Source organism: Tribolium castaneum, chromosome 5 (genome assembly GCF_031307605.1).
Source record: "Tribolium castaneum strain GA2 chromosome 5, icTriCast1.1, whole genome shotgun sequence".
NCBI classification, from domain to species: Eukaryota; Metazoa; Arthropoda; class Insecta; order Coleoptera; family Tenebrionidae; genus Tribolium; species Tribolium castaneum.
Window position 1 is genome coordinate 4,382,177 of NC_087398.1, and position 17,277 is coordinate 4,399,453.

At 39.4% G+C, this 17,277-nt stretch overlaps 3 protein-coding genes across 5 annotated transcripts; 1 reads left to right on the top strand and 2 right to left on the bottom strand.

Moving 5' to 3' along the window:
* Positions 1-1,384: 1,384 nt before the first annotated feature.
* On the bottom strand, positions 1,385-3,376 carry GrlHz (Gustatory receptor-like Holozoa). Of its 3 annotated transcripts, none has more exons than XM_008195704.3 (6): positions 3,240-3,376; positions 3,100-3,161; positions 2,445-3,055; positions 2,221-2,401; positions 1,960-2,175; positions 1,385-1,674 (listed from the first exon to the last, which is right to left on the bottom strand). In XM_008195704.3, the coding sequence occupies exons 2-6, from the start codon at positions 3,130-3,132 to the stop codon at positions 1,426-1,428; spliced, it is 1,290 nt and encodes a 429-aa protein (XP_008193926.1). In that variant the 5' UTR covers positions 3,133-3,161; positions 3,240-3,376; the 3' UTR covers positions 1,385-1,425. The 3 variants fall into 3 exon arrangements, with proteins under 3 accessions (XP_008193926.1, XP_015835758.1, XP_064212873.1); XM_015980272.2 differs by having other exon boundaries at positions 3,222-3,355; XM_064356803.1 differs by lacking the exon at positions 3,240-3,376 and having other exon boundaries at positions 3,100-3,231.
* On the bottom strand, positions 3,365-16,232 carry LOC657571 (protein artichoke). Its single transcript, XM_008195702.3, has 13 exons — positions 16,147-16,232; positions 13,461-13,702; positions 10,792-13,415; positions 7,590-9,024; positions 6,516-6,692; positions 6,390-6,467; positions 6,129-6,295; positions 5,881-5,981; positions 5,578-5,838; positions 5,178-5,527; positions 4,611-4,839; positions 4,271-4,566; positions 3,365-4,219 (listed from the first exon to the last, which is right to left on the bottom strand). The coding sequence occupies exons 2-13, from the start codon at positions 13,577-13,579 to the stop codon at positions 3,397-3,399; spliced, it is 6,660 nt and encodes a 2,219-aa protein (XP_008193924.2). The 5' UTR covers positions 13,580-13,702; positions 16,147-16,232; the 3' UTR covers positions 3,365-3,396.
* Rpn8 (Regulatory particle non-ATPase 8) lies at positions 6,027-7,206 on the top strand. Its single transcript, XM_963950.4, has 2 exons — positions 6,027-6,283; positions 6,334-7,206. The coding sequence occupies exons 1-2, from the start codon at positions 6,109-6,111 to the stop codon at positions 7,122-7,124; spliced, it is 966 nt and encodes a 321-aa protein (XP_969043.1). The 5' UTR covers positions 6,027-6,108; the 3' UTR covers positions 7,125-7,206.
* Positions 16,233-17,277: the final 1,045 nt, after the last annotated feature.

Here is a 17,277-nt window from a genome sequence, read left to right on the forward strand (position 1 = left end):
GAAATATCGCTGAGAGGTTATATAAGATTCTAATTTTAATTTATTCACTCTGAGAAGGTTTTTGCGAGTTCACAAGAGAATCAGTCAAGGTAATGAAGGTCGTGGCACGTTTTTCAAACCATAATTTTAAGTTTGGTAATAGTGAAATATTTCTTTGCTTGCAGGCGATTGGGGCTGTCTGAAATGCAATTATCACACGCACGGTTCCTCGCCCTACGTCTGACCATAGCACAGGTAAGAATTGTTCCCCAAATCGATTTTTTTATTTTAAATTATGTATTTTCAAAATTGCACAAAATTCGATAGTTGGCCATGATTCACACTTGTCCATTTTCAAATTACAGCCCCATTTTTTTTAATTATTAACTTTTGAAACAATTAGTGCGACTACGGCGTGTTGTATTTATTTACCAAACAACTATTTAATAAATAAATTAAAATTTGTGCTTTTTCCTGCAAATCGGGTGAAATGTCGGTTTGTCCCAGCCAACTTGTTAATCTATTTTGGCGCCCAGTTTGAACTTTTTCGAGATTATTTCATTGTGTAATTAATTGGCTGATTACGCACAACGTCTGGCTTTTTTACACTATGAATGGGCGCTCAAAGTCCGATGTGAAGAATTTACAATTGTGATAACACGAATTTTTCCCGTGTTATGAGTAATTATTCTACAAATTTTCCTGTTATGTGGTCTTGACCTATCTCGTTTATTTTAAGCGCCTTAATAAAACAGTGCGGACTTTGCCAATTTTAATTAAAAATAACCACAATACGTTCGAAATAAACAAGTCTAAATATAAAATGTGCTCTGTTGCCAGTAAAATGCGTTGCGATTTGCAATTTTATTGTTTTCAGAATGTCCCCGTTGCGCGCCGACAGACTGATAAGTTAGTATTTCCGACAGCATTTCTCTTAGCTTCCCTCGGAGTCGGAGTCTCAACTTTCAGCTTGAAGCAACTTTTGGCCAGCCCTAGACGCCGTTAAGATGAATGAAACTGCCTGATTTTTCCCTTTCTACGCAACAAATGATTGGACATAGTTTTTCGAGCATTTAAATCATGTGCAAATACCAGATGATACCAATTTACACCTTCAAAAGATACTATTTTAAATTCATTTTCACCATAAACTTGCCAGCAGTCGTGAGCTGAATGTTTTTTTATTTAATTTTTTTACATTCGTGTCGCCAACTTGTCGAAAAAAAATGGTTTTAAATTGAGATTCGTTCGTATAGGTGTGCATCTTCCATCATGTCTCAATGTTTATTGTGCAATTATTTGCATGCATAGTTTGTAGTTATGATTAGGGCGAGTCTGTGAATATAATTCTAGTAAATGTGTTAATTTGTGATTTGTTACCCTCCAAGCAGATATTACTAGACTGTTTTGCTGATAAAAATGATTTATTAAATAGATTAAAACAGTTCAATTTAATGTGAAATAATGACATTGGCCCAAGACCAAAATCACTATTCCCACAAACATGAAAAACAAACACAGATATCGGCCAGTTATTGGGATTGAGAATAGTTTAGCCCTCAACTTTAGACTGGCTGTGTACAAGAGGATCGAGTCGAGGTCGTGACGTGGAGTGTCCTGGTGGACGAAAGGCCGCGTCCGCACTTCTTGGCCGGCGTTGCGTAAAATGTCGCACTCGTTCGACAAGCGGGAAGCCTTGAAAATAGTTAGTTTTACGCTTTGTCTGCAGATAAAAACTCATTCGCAATATAAACATTGCTTTTTCCTACAAGCCATTTAATTGAATTATTTAAAATAATTCCCGAAAAAGTGAAGCAAAAATTCATAAAATTCGAATTATTACTACTGGCAAAAATTTCTCAAATAATAAATAAATTTGGTGAAAGTTCTATGCCCCCTAAATAATTTCCATAGTGTTTATCATGCAAAAAAAATTCACTGCAGTTCATTTTAGAAAAATCATTTGTGAAATGGGCATACCTGTACAAAGGGGGCCAACGCCAGCAAAAGCCACAAAATCACATTGAGGGTGCTAATCCCCCCAATGGGGACCGTCTCCTTATCGACATTATCGTAATCAAAAAACCACAAAATGCCCGAAGTGGCACACGCTAAATTAATAAACGTGAAAATGCACACCGAAGGCGCCAGTTCATTATTGACGAAACGTAACATTTTCTTAAACGTTTCAATGTGCTAAAATGGGGCGTTAAACCTGCTTTAAATTTTCATCAACTTTACTCTGATCCACTCCAAGGGTTGGACTGGTTGTTGGAGGAGTTTCTCTTGCAAACATTGCAAGTACGTGGTTAAGAGTTGCGTTTGCAGACAGTAGTTTGAAATAATGGAGGCCTGGACCACATCATGCCATAAAATACACACAACTAGCAGGATTTTGAGCCCCACTGTGACGCCCTCTGGCCTTGAAACCTGGATTAGGTGGCCGTAGGTGTCGGTTTACTTACATGTTTTCCAGCCATTTGAAATTGATAGTGCCGTTGGCCATCATGCACACGATTGTGATAAGGGATAAGGTCATCCAGATTCCAGTCAAGGTGACGAAGGTCCATAGCGTCCGCACGAGTTTCCTTTGGCTGCTTTGTCCGTTACTGGAGAGGAAAACTCGCTCCATTAAAACAGGCAATTGGTCGTCGTCTGAGTGTCTGATGACCAAAACGGCATGAACGTAGCCAATCAAATGTAAAACACTTGGGATAATAAACGAGAATAAAAGAGGGGCATGGCATATTTGTTCGTAAATTTGTTTCACGTCCTCGATCTGGACCAAGTACGGGTTGTTGACGAGCTTGTAACAGAAGCCCCTATCCCGGCGAAAGCAGGCCATATATTGCAGCAAATAGCCCAGGATTAATAAAACAATCAATTGAACGGTGTAGACAGAGTTGACGAACTGGAAACAGAAACATGACTCGAGTTGGTTGGAAATTAGGGGCCGCAAGCCCACGACGCTCAAAACTCTGAGATAGGGGTTTAAAATCTTGCTCTTGCAGTAGTTGAGCACTGCAGTAACACTGGACTGGCGGCTCTGCTCGGCAAAGGGATAGTCGCGACGTTCCTGCAAAAATGCGTAGCATTTTGCTGGCTTTATTGTCAAGTTACCAAGCTCGCCGATAGACACGATTCTTCGGCCATTTTCTGCTCATTTTCCCGCACCTCCGGACCTGTAAACACGACGGTGTGAGCCATTTTGGGGAACTTATCAGCGAGTGCGAAAAAATTACAAAAAGCATCATACGTACGAGCAAAACATATTGCACGAAAAAATCACCACTAGACGACTAGTGTTTACGTTAAATAATCGGTTGGAAAATAAGTGAGAATTAATCGCTGCGCCCGATAACCTTTTCGGTTAATAACATCTTGGTAACAGAAAATATTTTTATTTGAGAAGTTGGTTTACAGTTTTTTGCGGGAAAATGGGTTCCTGCGGCCGGGGACGGGCCGACTCAGGCGTTTGCGCTCCTGCATGTGTTTCTTGTTCTTCAAGTCGGAGACTTTGCGCTTTTTGTGGGTGGAGAACGTCATTTCGCGGCTTCCGACTGAGCCTAAGAGGCGGACCGAGGAGGTTTCGCTCTTGACTCGTTCCTCCAGGGGGGCCTTGTTAATTTTCTTCCTGAGGCTGTGTATCCCCTTGTATTCTTCGCCTTGTCTCAGTTCGAACATTTGGGGTTGTGCCTTCATTTCTTCGTAGTCTTCCTGGCGTTGTTTCAGTCTGTGCTCCCGGTTGATAATTCTATGTTGCTGTTTGATTTCTTTAGTCAAGGTTTCGTCTTCCGAACTCTCCTCTTCGTAATCGTCGGACGATTCTTCCGAACTGTTCTTGCCTTCTAGTTCTTCATCGATGGGTTCAAAATCTTCGCTCTGGATCTTCTTTAGCATTTCTTTCTTCTTTGATTTGTCCAGCCGTGACAAGACCGGGTTTAGTAACCGGAATTCATCGGCGTTTTTGTCAACTTCAAAGTCGGGGTTTTCGAAGAGGGCCTTAAACCTCGTGTCTTCAAGAAGATTGGCGTTTTCTTTCTTCTTCTTGTCTTTCACTTGGTCGTTCATTAGTTTAAGTGCGAGGTCTTTGTTGACTTTTGGTAATTTATTGACCTGGACCCGATTCACCCTTTCTTTCTCGATCGTTTCCCGAATTTTCTTTTTGCGGTATTCCTCAAACTCGAACGGATTTGCGACCGATTTGGCCTTTTTGTACAGCCTGACATCCATGAAATAGCTAACAACAAACATTTAATCATCGAATAGGACGAAAAAATCTTCCAAATACCCGTGCATGTAAGCCCTTAGCAAATTCGTCCCAATTAAATGATCCAACCCGAGATTCTCCAGCTCTTGTTTCGTAACAAATTTGTAATCATCGTAGATGTTTTCAGAGTTTGATTCCTCCAATTCCTCCGTGAGTGAGTCAAGAAAACTGGCCCAACGTGGGGCTGGGCCTAAACTAGGGATGTAATACGTCTGAATTTTTGTGTTTTCGTTGGCAATGAAAAAGAGACCGGTTTTCGGGACCACACACAAATTATTAAACTCGGTTGAGGCCTCGATTGACGTAAATAATTTCCCCTAGAAAAAATTATCAGAAAAGAAAAAAGTTAATTGAGACTAACATTATTTTTGTCCCAGATTTTCAAAACTGAACTGTCCATTGAAAAAATTAGGTCTTGCTGGTGGTGGAACTCTACGTCCTTGATAGGCAGTCCATACATGTGGTCTTTAATACAGAAGGGTTTGTTTGATCGAATATCGTAAAGTAATACTTGTCCAGTGGCTGTCCCCACCCCCATTGTGAGGGCCCCGTCAAACGCAAGGGCACTAACAGACGGGAAACCTTCCAGTCTAAAATTACAATCTATTACTTTTGTGATTTCACGGAAAAATTACTTAAGTGTGTTAAAAAAAAACATTTTATAAAACGAAATTTCAACTTGTTTAAGTGCAAAAAAATTTTTTTTATTCATTTTCGAGTTATTTCCTAAATCGTTTACATTAGTTACCTGTAAACGATCTGACCTCTGAAAAATTCAGCAATCAGATCGAATTTTTTTAGCCTGTTTACTCGATTCAGTTCGTTTTTTAAAGCACATATTCGTAAAACACACCGATCAGAAAAACAAACAAATAATTGATAATATTTTGACCAATAATAATTTTAAAATCACAACACTTGAACTTACTCTTTATTTTCGGTGACGCAGTTAAAGGCGCAGTCAAGCGTCCCCACCAAGCCCTTGCTCCTGGGGTCCCACGCCTCGACGCGGCCCTCTTGTGTGCCACAGACTAGTAAATTGTGGACGGGGTTAATTGCACACTTATTAATGGCAGAGGCAGTGCTTGTGTAAGGCGTCATGAACTGGCCCCTTTCTAAATTAAGTCTGTAAATGTCTGAACTGGCCCCCACTACGAATAGGTCGCAGCTGGGGTAGTGATAGCGCATATCGCGGCCAAATTTGGGGATCCTGAGGCGGTAATAGCGCCCATGTGCGGCATGAAATTCAATGTACCTGTCACATTGTAAAAAAACCAACTGCAATTTAGTACATAAGTGATTAAGTCATGGGCGCGATGGAACGTTACTTTGCTGTAATCGTCGCTCAAAATCTCAAACGTTACGGCTTCCGAATCGAAGCAGCGCTCGAATTTGAGCGAGAGGTTGTTAACGTCGAAGCATTTAATCCGGGGCTTGTAAATGCCAGTTGCCAGGACGTATTGTCCGTCTTTTGAGACCTTCACAGTCGTGCTAAGGCCCGGCATGTCGAAGTCCTGGATAAGCTCGATTCTTCGCCGAATGTCCACATCTTTCTTGAGCAAAGCCCGGCGTTTGCGTTCCGAAAGCCACTAAAACACCACATAGAGGGGGCCTCCAGAATTTTGCCTTACCTCTGGCAGTGACTTGCCGGCGCTCAAATTATAAATTTTCACGTTATTCGGGTCGGAAACTTGCATTTTGGTTAGTCCCTGACATGTGTTTTTGTGGGGTTATGTCAATTGTCAGTGTCAAAACTGGGCTTATGGGCATGCGTCAGTGTGACATTTGACAAGTCATCGCCATTTTTGAAATCAGTTTGAGTTTGTCAGTGGAAGGTTTTGTTGCTTTTTTGCGCAAAAATGCCGAGTCAAGAAGTCACCACGACCAAAGTTGTGGTCCACCCTTTGGTTTTGCTGAGTGTGGTCGACCACTTCAACCGCATGGGCAAGATCGGGAACCAGAAACGTGTCGTGGGGGTGCTCCTGGGGTGCTGGCGGGCCAAAGGCGTCCTCGACGTTTCCAACAGTTTTGCAGGTTACAATTCGACTTTTGGTTCCCTTTTATTGAAAATAATTTCTCTATAGTGCCGTTTGACGAGGACGATAAAGACAAGTCGGTGTGGTTTTTGGACCACGATTACTTGGAAAACATGTACGGAATGTTCAAAAAAGTCAACGCCCGGGAACGGGTCGTGGGCTGGTACCACACGGGCCCCAAACTGCACCAGAATGACATTGCCATTAATGAATTAATTAGGCGCTATTGCCCCAATTCAGTCTTGGTGATTATCGATGCCAAACCCAAGGATTTGGGGCTGCCGACGGAGGCGTACCAGGCCGTGGAGGAGGTGCACGATGATGGGTCCCCCACGAGCAAGACTTTCGAGCACGTGCCGAGCGAAATAGGGGCTGAGGAGGCCGAGGAAGTGGGCGTGGAGCACCTCCTGAGGGATATTAAAGACACCACAGTTGGCACCCTTTCACAGAGGATTACGAATCAGTTGTTGGGCTTGAAGGGGCTGCATTTGCAATTGAGGGACATACGGAACTACTTGATGCAAGTCAGTGAAGAGAAGTTGCCGATTAATCACCAAATTATTTACCAGCTGCAAGATATTTTTAACTTGTTGCCGGATATTAGTCAAGATACGTTTAATAAGGCGTTTTATGTTAAAAATAACGATCAGATGTTGGTCGTTTACTTAGCGGCGATGGTGCGCTCCATTATCGCCTTACACAACCTTATCAATAACAAACTTACGAATAAAGATGCAGAAGAAGGGAAAAAAGAAGAGAACAAAAAAGACAGTAAGGATAGTAAAGACAAGGATAAGGAAAAAGAGAAGGACGCGAAGAAAGACGAAAAGAAAAAATAAGGCGTGTCTCCAGAGTAATTTTATTTAACACAATTTATAACTAAGTTTAGCTCAGTTTGTATTAATAAATTTTTTAAAAATATTTACAAGGTTTTTTATTTGTGAACCCCCACAATTTTCCAAAACCCAAAGCTAAGACGGTCTTCTTTATTACTAAGAACTGACTGATTTTCCAATCTAATTTAATGCTCCTTAAACTGGCCCTTAGTCAGCTTTAGAAATAATCAAAAACAATAATTCTACACAAATCTAGAGAGGAATTTTGAAAAGACAGCGACCAGAATTTGAAGACTAGGAAAAATAGGTATAGAAATAAAGGGATTTTAAAAGTAGAAAAGATAGTAAAGACAAAGATAAGGAAAAAAATTATCTCCAGATTAATTTTATTTAACACAATTTATACTAAGTTTAGCTCAGTTTGTATCAATAATTTTTAAAAAAATATTTACAAGTTTTTTTATTTACAACAAATTAACGCCCACAATTAAGACCAAAACAATTTTCCAAAATCCAAATTTAAGACAGTCCCCTTTACTGCTAAGAACCGACTGACTGACGCCAACAAACGGCTCCAAGTTAGTTTTATTATAATTAGCAAAATACCAACTCGTGTCGGTCGTACTTTGCACATCCGCAATTTTCTCAATATTATCGTCTAGGGGTTGCACAATTTCGGCAAAACTCGGGTTTGATAAAAGGGGCGCGCTCCCGGAAACGTGCGGTGACGGAACTTTGGTGATTGTGGGTCTTCCGGCAGGCCTGAACTCCGGTTGTTGCCCACCCGGAGCCAAAAGCGCCGACAGGGGCGTCGCCACCTTCTTCACTTCATCTTTAGGGGTGGAAACAGTTTCGATCAATTCAGTCGTCGATAATTCGGTAGTTTCGACAACCTCCATAATTTTGGTCTCGGGAGTCGTACTCGTGATTTTTTCTACAACTTCTTCCCGGACCGGGGGCGTTTCAAGCGTCGTGGACGACACCATGGAAGTGTTGGTCGTGATTTCCTCAATTTTTGCGAAAATTTGAGTCTTTTGTTCCGTCACAATCGAGACATTGTGCATGATGGGAGGGGCTGTTGTGGTTGTGGGGGGTGGCAGTGTGGTAACATTGTCAATTTTTGGACTGGCTTCAGTGGGAAAAACGGTGCTGAAAGTTATATTCGTGGCTTGTGGTTGTTGCAAGTTGGGGTTTGGGATCGGTTTAAAGCCCCCTTCTCCCGGCAGTAGGGGGACAAAGCCCCCGGTTTGAATTTCGGGCAAATTTGGTAAGCCCAGCCCCCCACGTGCCCCACTCCGGGGTGGTTTATTCACAATTGCCATTTTCCGCTCCATTGTCATTTTATTATCGTCCATTCGGCCTGTGCCCCCTCCCAGCAAGTTTTTCAAATTGAGGGCTGGGAGTGGGACCCCGAAAAAGGTAAAACCGGAAGTGCTAGGCGAGTTCGTGACTTCTTTCGGGATGTCCGGCCGGGATTTATTTTGAGGGGCTGCGTAGAGGGTCGGGGTGTCTCCGGGGATGTAGTGGGGCGATTGGGTAACGTTTTCGACCAAATTCTGCTGGGTTTCATTGTAAGGGTAGTCGATGTATTCATCGTAAAAGTACTCGGACTCTTCAGGGGACGGTGCCAAGTGGTTTTTCTGTTCTTTCGAGATGTTTGATTTGAGGTTCATCCAAGGGGAGAAGATTTGAGAGGTTCCGAAAGTGTTGGGGGCTGTTAATAGTTCGGATTCGCATCCTGGGGCTACTAGTTCGGCGTTGCGGTCTTCGGGGAGACACTCTTGACGGGATAAACGCAGCTCCCGGAGGAGGGACCCGTCTATGCAACGGGGGCCCATCGAGGAACCCTCCTGCAACCAGGCCTGCAGCCAGAGCAGGTTGCAACCGCACGATAAGGGGTTCCCTTAAAAAACACATTTTTTATTCTCGCTATTATTGTATCAATTTATTACGAAATAAATTAATAAAAACTAAGTAAAATTTTTGTCTTATTAAAGCCACTAACCTGGTGAATAACCAGATTTGCTAAATTCTAAGAATATTTGAGAATTTTTAAACCCGCTTGGGTTCAAAAGAAAAAATTTTACAGAAAATTTCTATTTCGAAAATTTTGCTGTGAATAGTAATTACTGTGGGACAATATCCATTTTAAAATAATCAGTCAACTTGAAGGATAGTTAGAAAAAATCTACATAAAACTGAGAAGAATTTTGAAAAGACAGAGACTAGAGTCGAAAAGGAATTTGGACTGGTATAGAAAAAACAGTGTCAATGAAATAAAGTGGAGCACAGCTCGGAAAAAAATGTAAAAAAGCATACGGAGAAGAATTTGTCAAATAATTAAATTAAAGGTGGGTTATTAAAAAATATTTGGACAATAGTCCAGAGTCCACATTTTAGATTTAGAACCGCCTTTAGAAAAAAAATTAGAGAGAACTTATAAAAAAAAATCTAGATAAAAGAAGAATACAGAACAATCTCAAAGGATAATCTGGAATAACTTTTAATTAATACGTGCCAAATTGTTATTTTTGCCTTCTTTAAGCGTTTAAACTTGTTTTCTAGTTTGAGTATTTGGGTTAATAAATAAATAGAAAAATTAGAAAAGACTGTAAAAGTTTGTTCCTTACTGTAGGTAATAAACATGTTACATTGCCGGATTATTTTTTCTTTTAATCACCGAAAAATTCCTAATTCTGGCATTTCTACCGACTTTTTTTAGCAAAAAACGTCATTATCTTGCTCCAGAATTTTTTTAAAAAGTAAGCCAAGTTGCAAGATTTTGAATACTTCGAAAATGATGTTATCTATAACTTTTCCAACTTAAAGCACGTTTTTTAAATAGAATTTAGGCCTTTTTTGCTAGATTTTACTAAAATAGACAGAGAAGTTACTAAACTAATAGTCCCGTTCTATTTATTTAATTTAATTTAACTCTACTAGTGTTCGAAAAAAAATGCCAAACCTAGCCAAAAAAGAAAAAAATTGACGGAAAAGTATGTAATTTTATATAACTTTTTTAAGTCAGTAGACTAAGAGCACGGGTTTTTGTAAGTTTTTACCAAAACAAACCCAAAAACTTCTATGCAGTTACGCTCATAATTACACAATTTGTCTCTTTGTCGGACGTTTTCGCTCTGTCTTTTTTAATCTGATAACGCAGTCATTATAGAAAAATTTGTAAAAAAAGACAAGATGAAAAAGTCAAAGTTTTGTCTTTTTCGATCTTCTAAATGCGTTTTTTGATTTATGTGTTTATTTAATTTTCGCTCTTCTACTTGATTACTGCGTTCTTGAACTGGAACTCTTTATTATTTTGTTTTTTTTAAATTAAAAAATTAAAAAAAAAATTCGTGAGGGAAAAATGATAATTATAAGGACATTGTGGGTGAAAATCCATTTTTAAAATTAGTCAGCTATAATCAATTCTATACACAAAACTAAACAAGAATTGTGGAAAGACAGAGAGTAGAATCAAAATTTGTTGACAGTAGAAAAACACAGGTGTAGAAAAATTGTCAATAAAATAATTTTGAGTAGAACCCAAAAAAATTGTTAAAAAGCATTTGGATAAAATCTAAACACGGATTAATAAAATAATCTAGAGAAATGTCTATTAGAAATTTTTTTTTAAACGAAACTAGAAAAAAATTAGGAATTAATTCCTTACCGTCCAAATCGAGCACAGCGATATTACTCCTCAACTTCATCACGGCGCTCTCCGGCAGCGACACCATCTTATTATTCCTCAAATTGAGCACCCTAAGCCTGGGCATCCCATCAAAGGGCGCCCCATGCACTGCACAAATATTATTATCATTCATCCTCAACTCCACCAACCACTCCATCTTCTCCAAACTCGCGCTCCCAATCCTCGCAATATGATTACCACTCACATCCAACATCTCCAAAGACTTGAGACTCCTCAAGCCCGCATCATCCAACGCACCCAAATGGTTATGACTCAAATTCAACAAAACCAAATGCGGGACGAGATGGAACGCCTTACTATCAATAACCCGGATCTGGTTCTCCTGCAGCTCGGCCACTTGCAACCCCGGCAGCTTACTAAACGCAAAATTCGGCACCTCCCTCAACTTATTCCTACTGACTTTGAGCGTCTTCAGCAGCGGCAAGGCCCGCACTGCGTTCGGCTCGATCACTTCGATCTCGTTCCGCTCCAAATTGAGCAACCGCAAGTGCTGCAAGTTATCAAAAACGCCCATTTTCAAATCCTGGATGAAATTATTAGCCAGGCGCAGCTCACTCAAGGAGGCTAGACTGCGCAAAATCTCGGGATTGAGGAATTTGAGGCGGTTCCCGGTCAAGTCAAGCACTTGTAAATTTTTCATACCAAACAAATTCGGCGGCAGATGGACCAGGAAGTTGTTAGAAGCGTCCAAAACGTGCAGTTTTTTCGTACGATTCAGCACACCTGGGGCTACTTCGGACAATTTGTTCCTACTAACGTCCAGTTTTCTCAACCCTTGACTGTCTTTAAACAAGTCAGGTGGGAGGTAATCCAGCCGGTTGTTCCTCAAATTGAGCTCCTTCAAGTCCTCCATTTGGGAGAGGGAGTTGCGGTGGACCTGGACCAGGTTATTAGTGTCCAGGTCTAGTACTTCCAGACGGGATAATCCAGCCAAGGAGTGTTCCTCCAAATTTTGCACGGCGTTTCTCCCAATGAACAGGCGGCGCAATTGTGGGAGCGATTTGAGCGAGTTTGGAGGAATTTGAGGAACGCGATTGTGCGAAATATCCAGCATTCGTAGTGAGGGTAGGTCCAGGTCAAGGGATGGGGGTATGGGTATGTGACTAATTTCATTATGCGACATGTGGATGTATTCCAGTCCTCTTGGAAGGTTTGGCACGAACTCGACCAAATAATTGTGGCTAACATCCAGTTCGTATAAACTCAATAAGGGCCTGAACGTGGCCGGGTGCAGCGTTGCAAGGGCGTTCCGCGATAAATTGATGTGTTCAAGGGCTTGCGTTGGCATAAATGACGAAGGGTCGACGAAACTCAGCTCGTTTTGACTCAAATCAATTTTCCGCAACGACGGTAAATTCATCAGGAGTTGCGGTCCCAACTTCCTGTAGAAATTCCCGGATAGGTCCAGGCCCTTCAAAGCCGGGAGATTCCACAGTGGTCCCGGCAAAACATCCGAGAGGGAATTGTTCCGTAGCCTCAACTCCCTCAAAGCTGGCATTGCCATAAACGCCTCAGGATCAATCAAACTAATTTTATTGTAATCCAAGTGGAGGCGCTCCAGGGTTGGGTGCCCCCGTATGGCCCCGAATGGGATCGCCTCCAGGTTGTTGTAACTCAAGTCTAGGAAAATTAGTCTTGGGAGCGCGTCCAGGAGTGATCTGAGCTCCCCCACGTGGCTGATGTCGTTGTCTACGAGCCACAGCTCCTCCAAGCCACTCCCGGAGTGTTGGAGGAAGCTCTCCGGGTGCACCCGCCTGACCATGTTCCTGTTGAGGTCCAAACTCCTCAATTGAGGGACGCGGTGAAACGCCCCGTATTGTAACTCGCTGATGTGGTTATTGGACAGGTAGAGTTTTTTGAGGGAGGTGAAGTCAACGAACGCTGCTTCTGATATTTTGTCGATGTAGTTGTGGTCCAGGCGGAGGATTTCTAGCTGGGGTAGGTCCCTAGTCCCCCGACCCACCATGGCCACGTCCACGATCTTGTTCCCGACCAGCGATAGCTCCTTGAGGGTTGGTAACCGGGTAATGGCTCTGGGGTGCATCCAGTCGACCCCACAGTACGAGATATTTAAAAGGGCCAGTTTGGGCAAGTCCTGGAAAATGTTGGCTTCGAGTCGCGTCAACCTGGGGGCGTTGGTGATGTGTACGGCGTCCAGAACCGGCAAATCCTTGAAGTGTCTGGACGTCAACTCCAGGAGCGACAGTGACTCCACCTGGACGTACTTCAATTTCGGCAAATTTGCAAAAACCGGTAACCGTTTCATTAAATTAGTCTGGATGGTGACGGCCTCCAGACGCCCCAACTGTCTTAGAGAGTCGTCCGGAAGGCTCCGCAAATGCGGCTCGACCAGGAACAGCTCCATCAGCACATTCTCCAGGCCTGCCAGCCAGTCGCTCGAGACCCTCTCCAGGCCGTTGTGGCGCAGCATCAGTCTCATTATTTTCAAAGGGACGAAAGTGCGGCCGGAGAGCGAAGGGAGGTAGTTATTCTCGAGGATGAGTTCGTCGATTGGGTCGTGCATGACCTGGCCGATGGCCTTGAGGCCGTCGAGCACGCTGGGGAGGTCACTGTGCGAGCACCTGGGGCAGGGGATTAGAGAGAGAGGTGGATTTGGGGCATGTTACCATATTTGTGTTTCGGGTCCTTTGTCTTTGCATCTGCACGGCAGGATGAGCTCCTGTGGGGGGCACTTTTCCGCCGAAACAATCGTCAGGAAAAGGAGAAACCACCGTGGAAAATTCATTTCGTCACATTTTTCCCTCCTAAAAATCGGGTTTTGTATTAGGGGAAGTAGCGATTTGATCGCTCTCGATTCTGCTCTAGTGGAACGTGCAGGGACGGATTCGGATTTTAGGGGCCCTGAAAACTGTGGGTTCTCAGAGTTAGGCACTTAATTAAAGTAACGAACATTTTAACGAAAAAATTGTGGGAAATTACGAGTATAAAGATAAAATAAAATCAAAAATTTAATAGAACGCAATTCTTATTAAATACACTTTTATTGTTTTTTAGCTCAAGGGACTCGTTTATCATACTTTTTATTTTTTTATAACGTTTTTCATCCACAGACAGGTATTTATAATTGTTGAAAATAAGCTGAAACTTTATTAAATTAATTAAAAAATTATGTTAAACTTGTTTTTCCTTTATAGTTAAGTCTATTTATAACTATCTGGTTAATAAACTCCAAGTGGTATCGCAACTGGTTCTATTTTTTCTGTTTTAGTTGTATATTGGCGTTTGATTTAGCTCATTTTGAAAGAAATTTTGTCAAAAACAGTCCAAAAAAAAATGTGTTATTTCTGCTTTTTAAACCTTTAAACTTATTTTTTGATGAAGATGTTTTTTTGCCTGTTTCACTCAATAAATTTGTTAGTAAACTGAAATTTATTTATTTTGCAAAATTATTTCGAAACATGCCAAAAAAATTGCAAACTTAAATTGAAACTGATGTCATTTTGTTTTGTAACTTTCGATTTTTTTAAAGGAATTTTGCTAAAAACAGACCAATAACAAGAATTTTTGCCAAAAATAATGTTATAAGACTCTCAAACTGAAAGTCTATAAAACGGTGTTTTCTTAAAACTTGTTTTTTTTAAAGATTCGCTAAAACTGACCAAAAAATGTACTAATTGAGTTAATACTTATATAAATTTATTAATTTTTCGAGTTAAGTTTTCCCTTACATTTTATTTTTTTACTCCTACCTTCTTTTTTTAAATGTTTTAAATTATATAGTAATTGTATATTACAATAGATCTAGATATTTTCTTTTATAATTTTTAATGAAAAACTGTCAAGGTCAAATTAATAGAGTATTTTTCTTCGTAATTTATAATGTTTTGCACAAGTGTTATATGTTCTTATTTTTTATCATTTTTTTTCATTTTTCTTCCTATTTTTATGTGTATTGTTTGTAATATATTGTAATTGGAAAAACCACCTGTCCATTTATTTACTTTTTTCCACTAGGTATAGGCTTTTATTATATTATTATTATTATTATTATTATTATTATTATTATTATTATTATTATTATTATTACACCCAAAATTTTAAATTTCGTTAAAAACAACTCAAGAAAGAAAAAAATCAGTCTGAATTTGCGTAATTTTTGAATTTTTTTAGCTTTTAAACGCGTTTTCTCATTGTTGATTTCATGTTATTTTCGCTCGTTTCACTCAATTATTTTTTTTTAAACTGGAAACTCATGGATTTTGCAGCGCAGTGCTCTGAAAAATTACAAAAATAAATTGATGTTTGCTTTGGAGAGACGTTTTCGAGAGAAATTTTGAAAATCTGGTGAAAAAAATGGTTTGTTCTTTTATTGTTCCAAAATTATGCTAAAACAGATTTGTAAAAAGCAAGCAGAAAAAGTACGAAATTAGTGAGAATATGGTGTTATTTTTGACTTTTTCGAACTTATAAATGCGTTTTTTCATTAATGAATTATTATTTTCGCCTGTTTCACTCGATTAGTCGTGCTTGAACTGTAAATTCATTTTGACTTTAACTTTTGCAAACTGAGAAGCTGTACATAAGCTGATTTTTTAACTCCTAACACAGTATGAAACGGAAAATTTTAGTAAAAATAAGCCGAAAACACTTTTAGTAATGCGGTCTTTTGGCGCCCAAAGATTTTGGATTGTTAAAAACTGGAACAAATGTTCTCATTTTCTGGCAAGTGGAGTGTAAGGGTTGTCTTGCCCAATTTCGCATTGTTCAGTCGTTTAGTTCCAGCAAAGCGATCAATCAAAGCATTTGCGAAATGCGATTGCCTAAAACTGTCACAAGAGATTTTCTTGTCCTTGTAACCTTGTCGCATATGACGTGCTGGTCTCAATTACGCGAACGGTACCTAAATACGGTGTTTACGGCTTATGATTTATGTGACACGAGCCTTTTTGCATGTTTAGATTCGGAAAAACGATCTTATTTTCTCAAGAAACCCACATACATATAATGCTTCCGGTCAAAGCCAAGTCAAGCTTGAAATTTAGGCTCATCACAAACGCATTGTTTTGGTTTTGCAAGGACGTGTTAGATCATTTGGACTTTCGCGAAGAGTTTTATCCTTGAAAGAGAAAAAATTGAGATCTATATGTGAACGCTCGCAGAATAATAGGGAAAGTGCTCGGGCGGAATCACCAAGTGTGAACAATAATTAAAATTTGAAATTTTGTTAAGTGCATTGTTTATTTGAACAATCGAGAGTCACGAGCCACGGTTTAAAGACCGGCGCCAACTTTTTCATTTTTTTTTAATAAAATTGTCCCAATTTTTGGTTTTGTGCAAAAACTGAAATCATACTTTAGAGCTCGCAGACACTACAACTTTTGGTGAAACACCAAGTCACAAACTCCGCTCTCAGGCACAGCAACTAGAAACAAACTGAGCAGTTCTACATGAGACTGGAATTATTTTGAGTGGCGGCTTTACACTCCGATAATCACCTATCGTAGAAGAGTAGAAATGTGTAGAACAATCTTTTCCGCACATATAAGTACAACAGAAGCATTATTAACTTTATTCTGTGTTACAACATTCAAAACAATAATGGATTGAGATCGCAAAATAAATTAGGAGAAACTGGGATTGTATTTCGTAATTATTTTGATTGTCCATTGACAAATTCTTAAAATTTGATTTCATTAAACTTGAAAGAAAGTTTCATTCGCTTTCGACTCAATTTATTTCCGCATTTTTGTTAGAGAATCAAAAATGCAATAATATACAGAGTGAAGAGTCACTTTATTGTTAACGGAGGCTAAAAGTAATATTTTTACAGTATCTCAAAAAAAATCAAGAAATGGAATTAAAAATGAAAAAACAATTTAATAAAATAAAAAAATACTAACAACTAAACATATTGGGCTCTATCTTTTTGTTCCTGACATATTTTATAAATGGCAGTTGTTTATTATATATTTTTTTGTATAATTAGCATATGAATATGAATAAACACAAAAAATAAACAAAAAACCTCTTATAAAATAAAGCAAGAACGAAGAACTCTGTGTATTACTCTCTATAAGTTTTATAGTTTTCAGTTTTATTTTTTTTATTTAAATTTTTTTGGTTTATTTTTTTTAATTTTTATTATCTAAAATATTAAAGTGTCAGTTGTCATTTAAAAAAATAAAAATAACGTCATTACTCGAAAACAAATGACGTCAGAAATGTCATTATGGTGTCAAAATGAATTATTTAAAAAAATAAAATCTACTTGTTCGAAGATTTTTTTGAAAAATAACTTGTCTTTGATGTGAATTTGGTGCGTTATTTTTGGTTCAGTCCATTTAGGTTCAGTCTGTATTTGTTGTATTACAGGAATTAAAGAAAAAAAATATCGTCTACCAAATAATTGCTCAGCAGTGTTTTTTTTTGGACAGTTGCTGATTTATTATTCGGTGTTACTTGAGTCTTTGTTACAGAAATAGT

What these genes read in the sequence shown, in the direction of transcription:
- GrlHz (XM_064356803.1), bottom strand. Translation starts at nt 3,186, where the DNA reads ATGGCTCACACCGTCGTGTTTACAGGTCCGGAGGTGCGGGAAAATGAG. An exon ending in TTCAAATGGCTGGAAAACAT is followed by an intron (nt 2,402 to 2,444) that starts GTAAGTAAACCG and finishes CCAGGTTTCAAG; the next exon opens with GCCAGAGGGCGTCACAGTGG. An exon ending in AACCCTTGGAGTGGATCAGA is followed by an intron (nt 2,176 to 2,220) that starts GTAAAGTTGATG and finishes GCCCCATTTTAG; the next exon opens with CACATTGAAACGTTTAAGAA.
- Rpn8 (XM_963950.4), top strand. Translation starts at nt 6,109, where the DNA reads ATGCCGAGTCAAGAAGTCACCACGACCAAAGTTGTGGTCCACCCTTTG. An exon ending in CGTTTCCAACAGTTTTGCAG is followed by an intron (nt 6,284 to 6,333) that starts GTTACAATTCGA and finishes ATTTCTCTATAG; the next exon opens with TGCCGTTTGACGAGGACGAT.
- LOC657571 (XM_008195702.3), bottom strand. Translation starts at nt 13,579, where the DNA reads ATGAATTTTCCACGGTGGTTTCTCCTTTTCCTGACGATTGTTTCGGCG. An exon ending in GGACCCGAAACACAAATATG is followed by an intron (nt 13,416 to 13,460) that starts GTAACATGCCCC and finishes CCCCTGCCCCAG; the next exon opens with GTGCTCGCACAGTGACCTCC. An exon ending in CTAAGGGCTTACATGCACGG is followed by an intron (nt 4,220 to 4,270) that starts GTATTTGGAAGA and finishes GTTTGTTGTTAG; the next exon opens with CTATTTCATGGATGTCAGGC.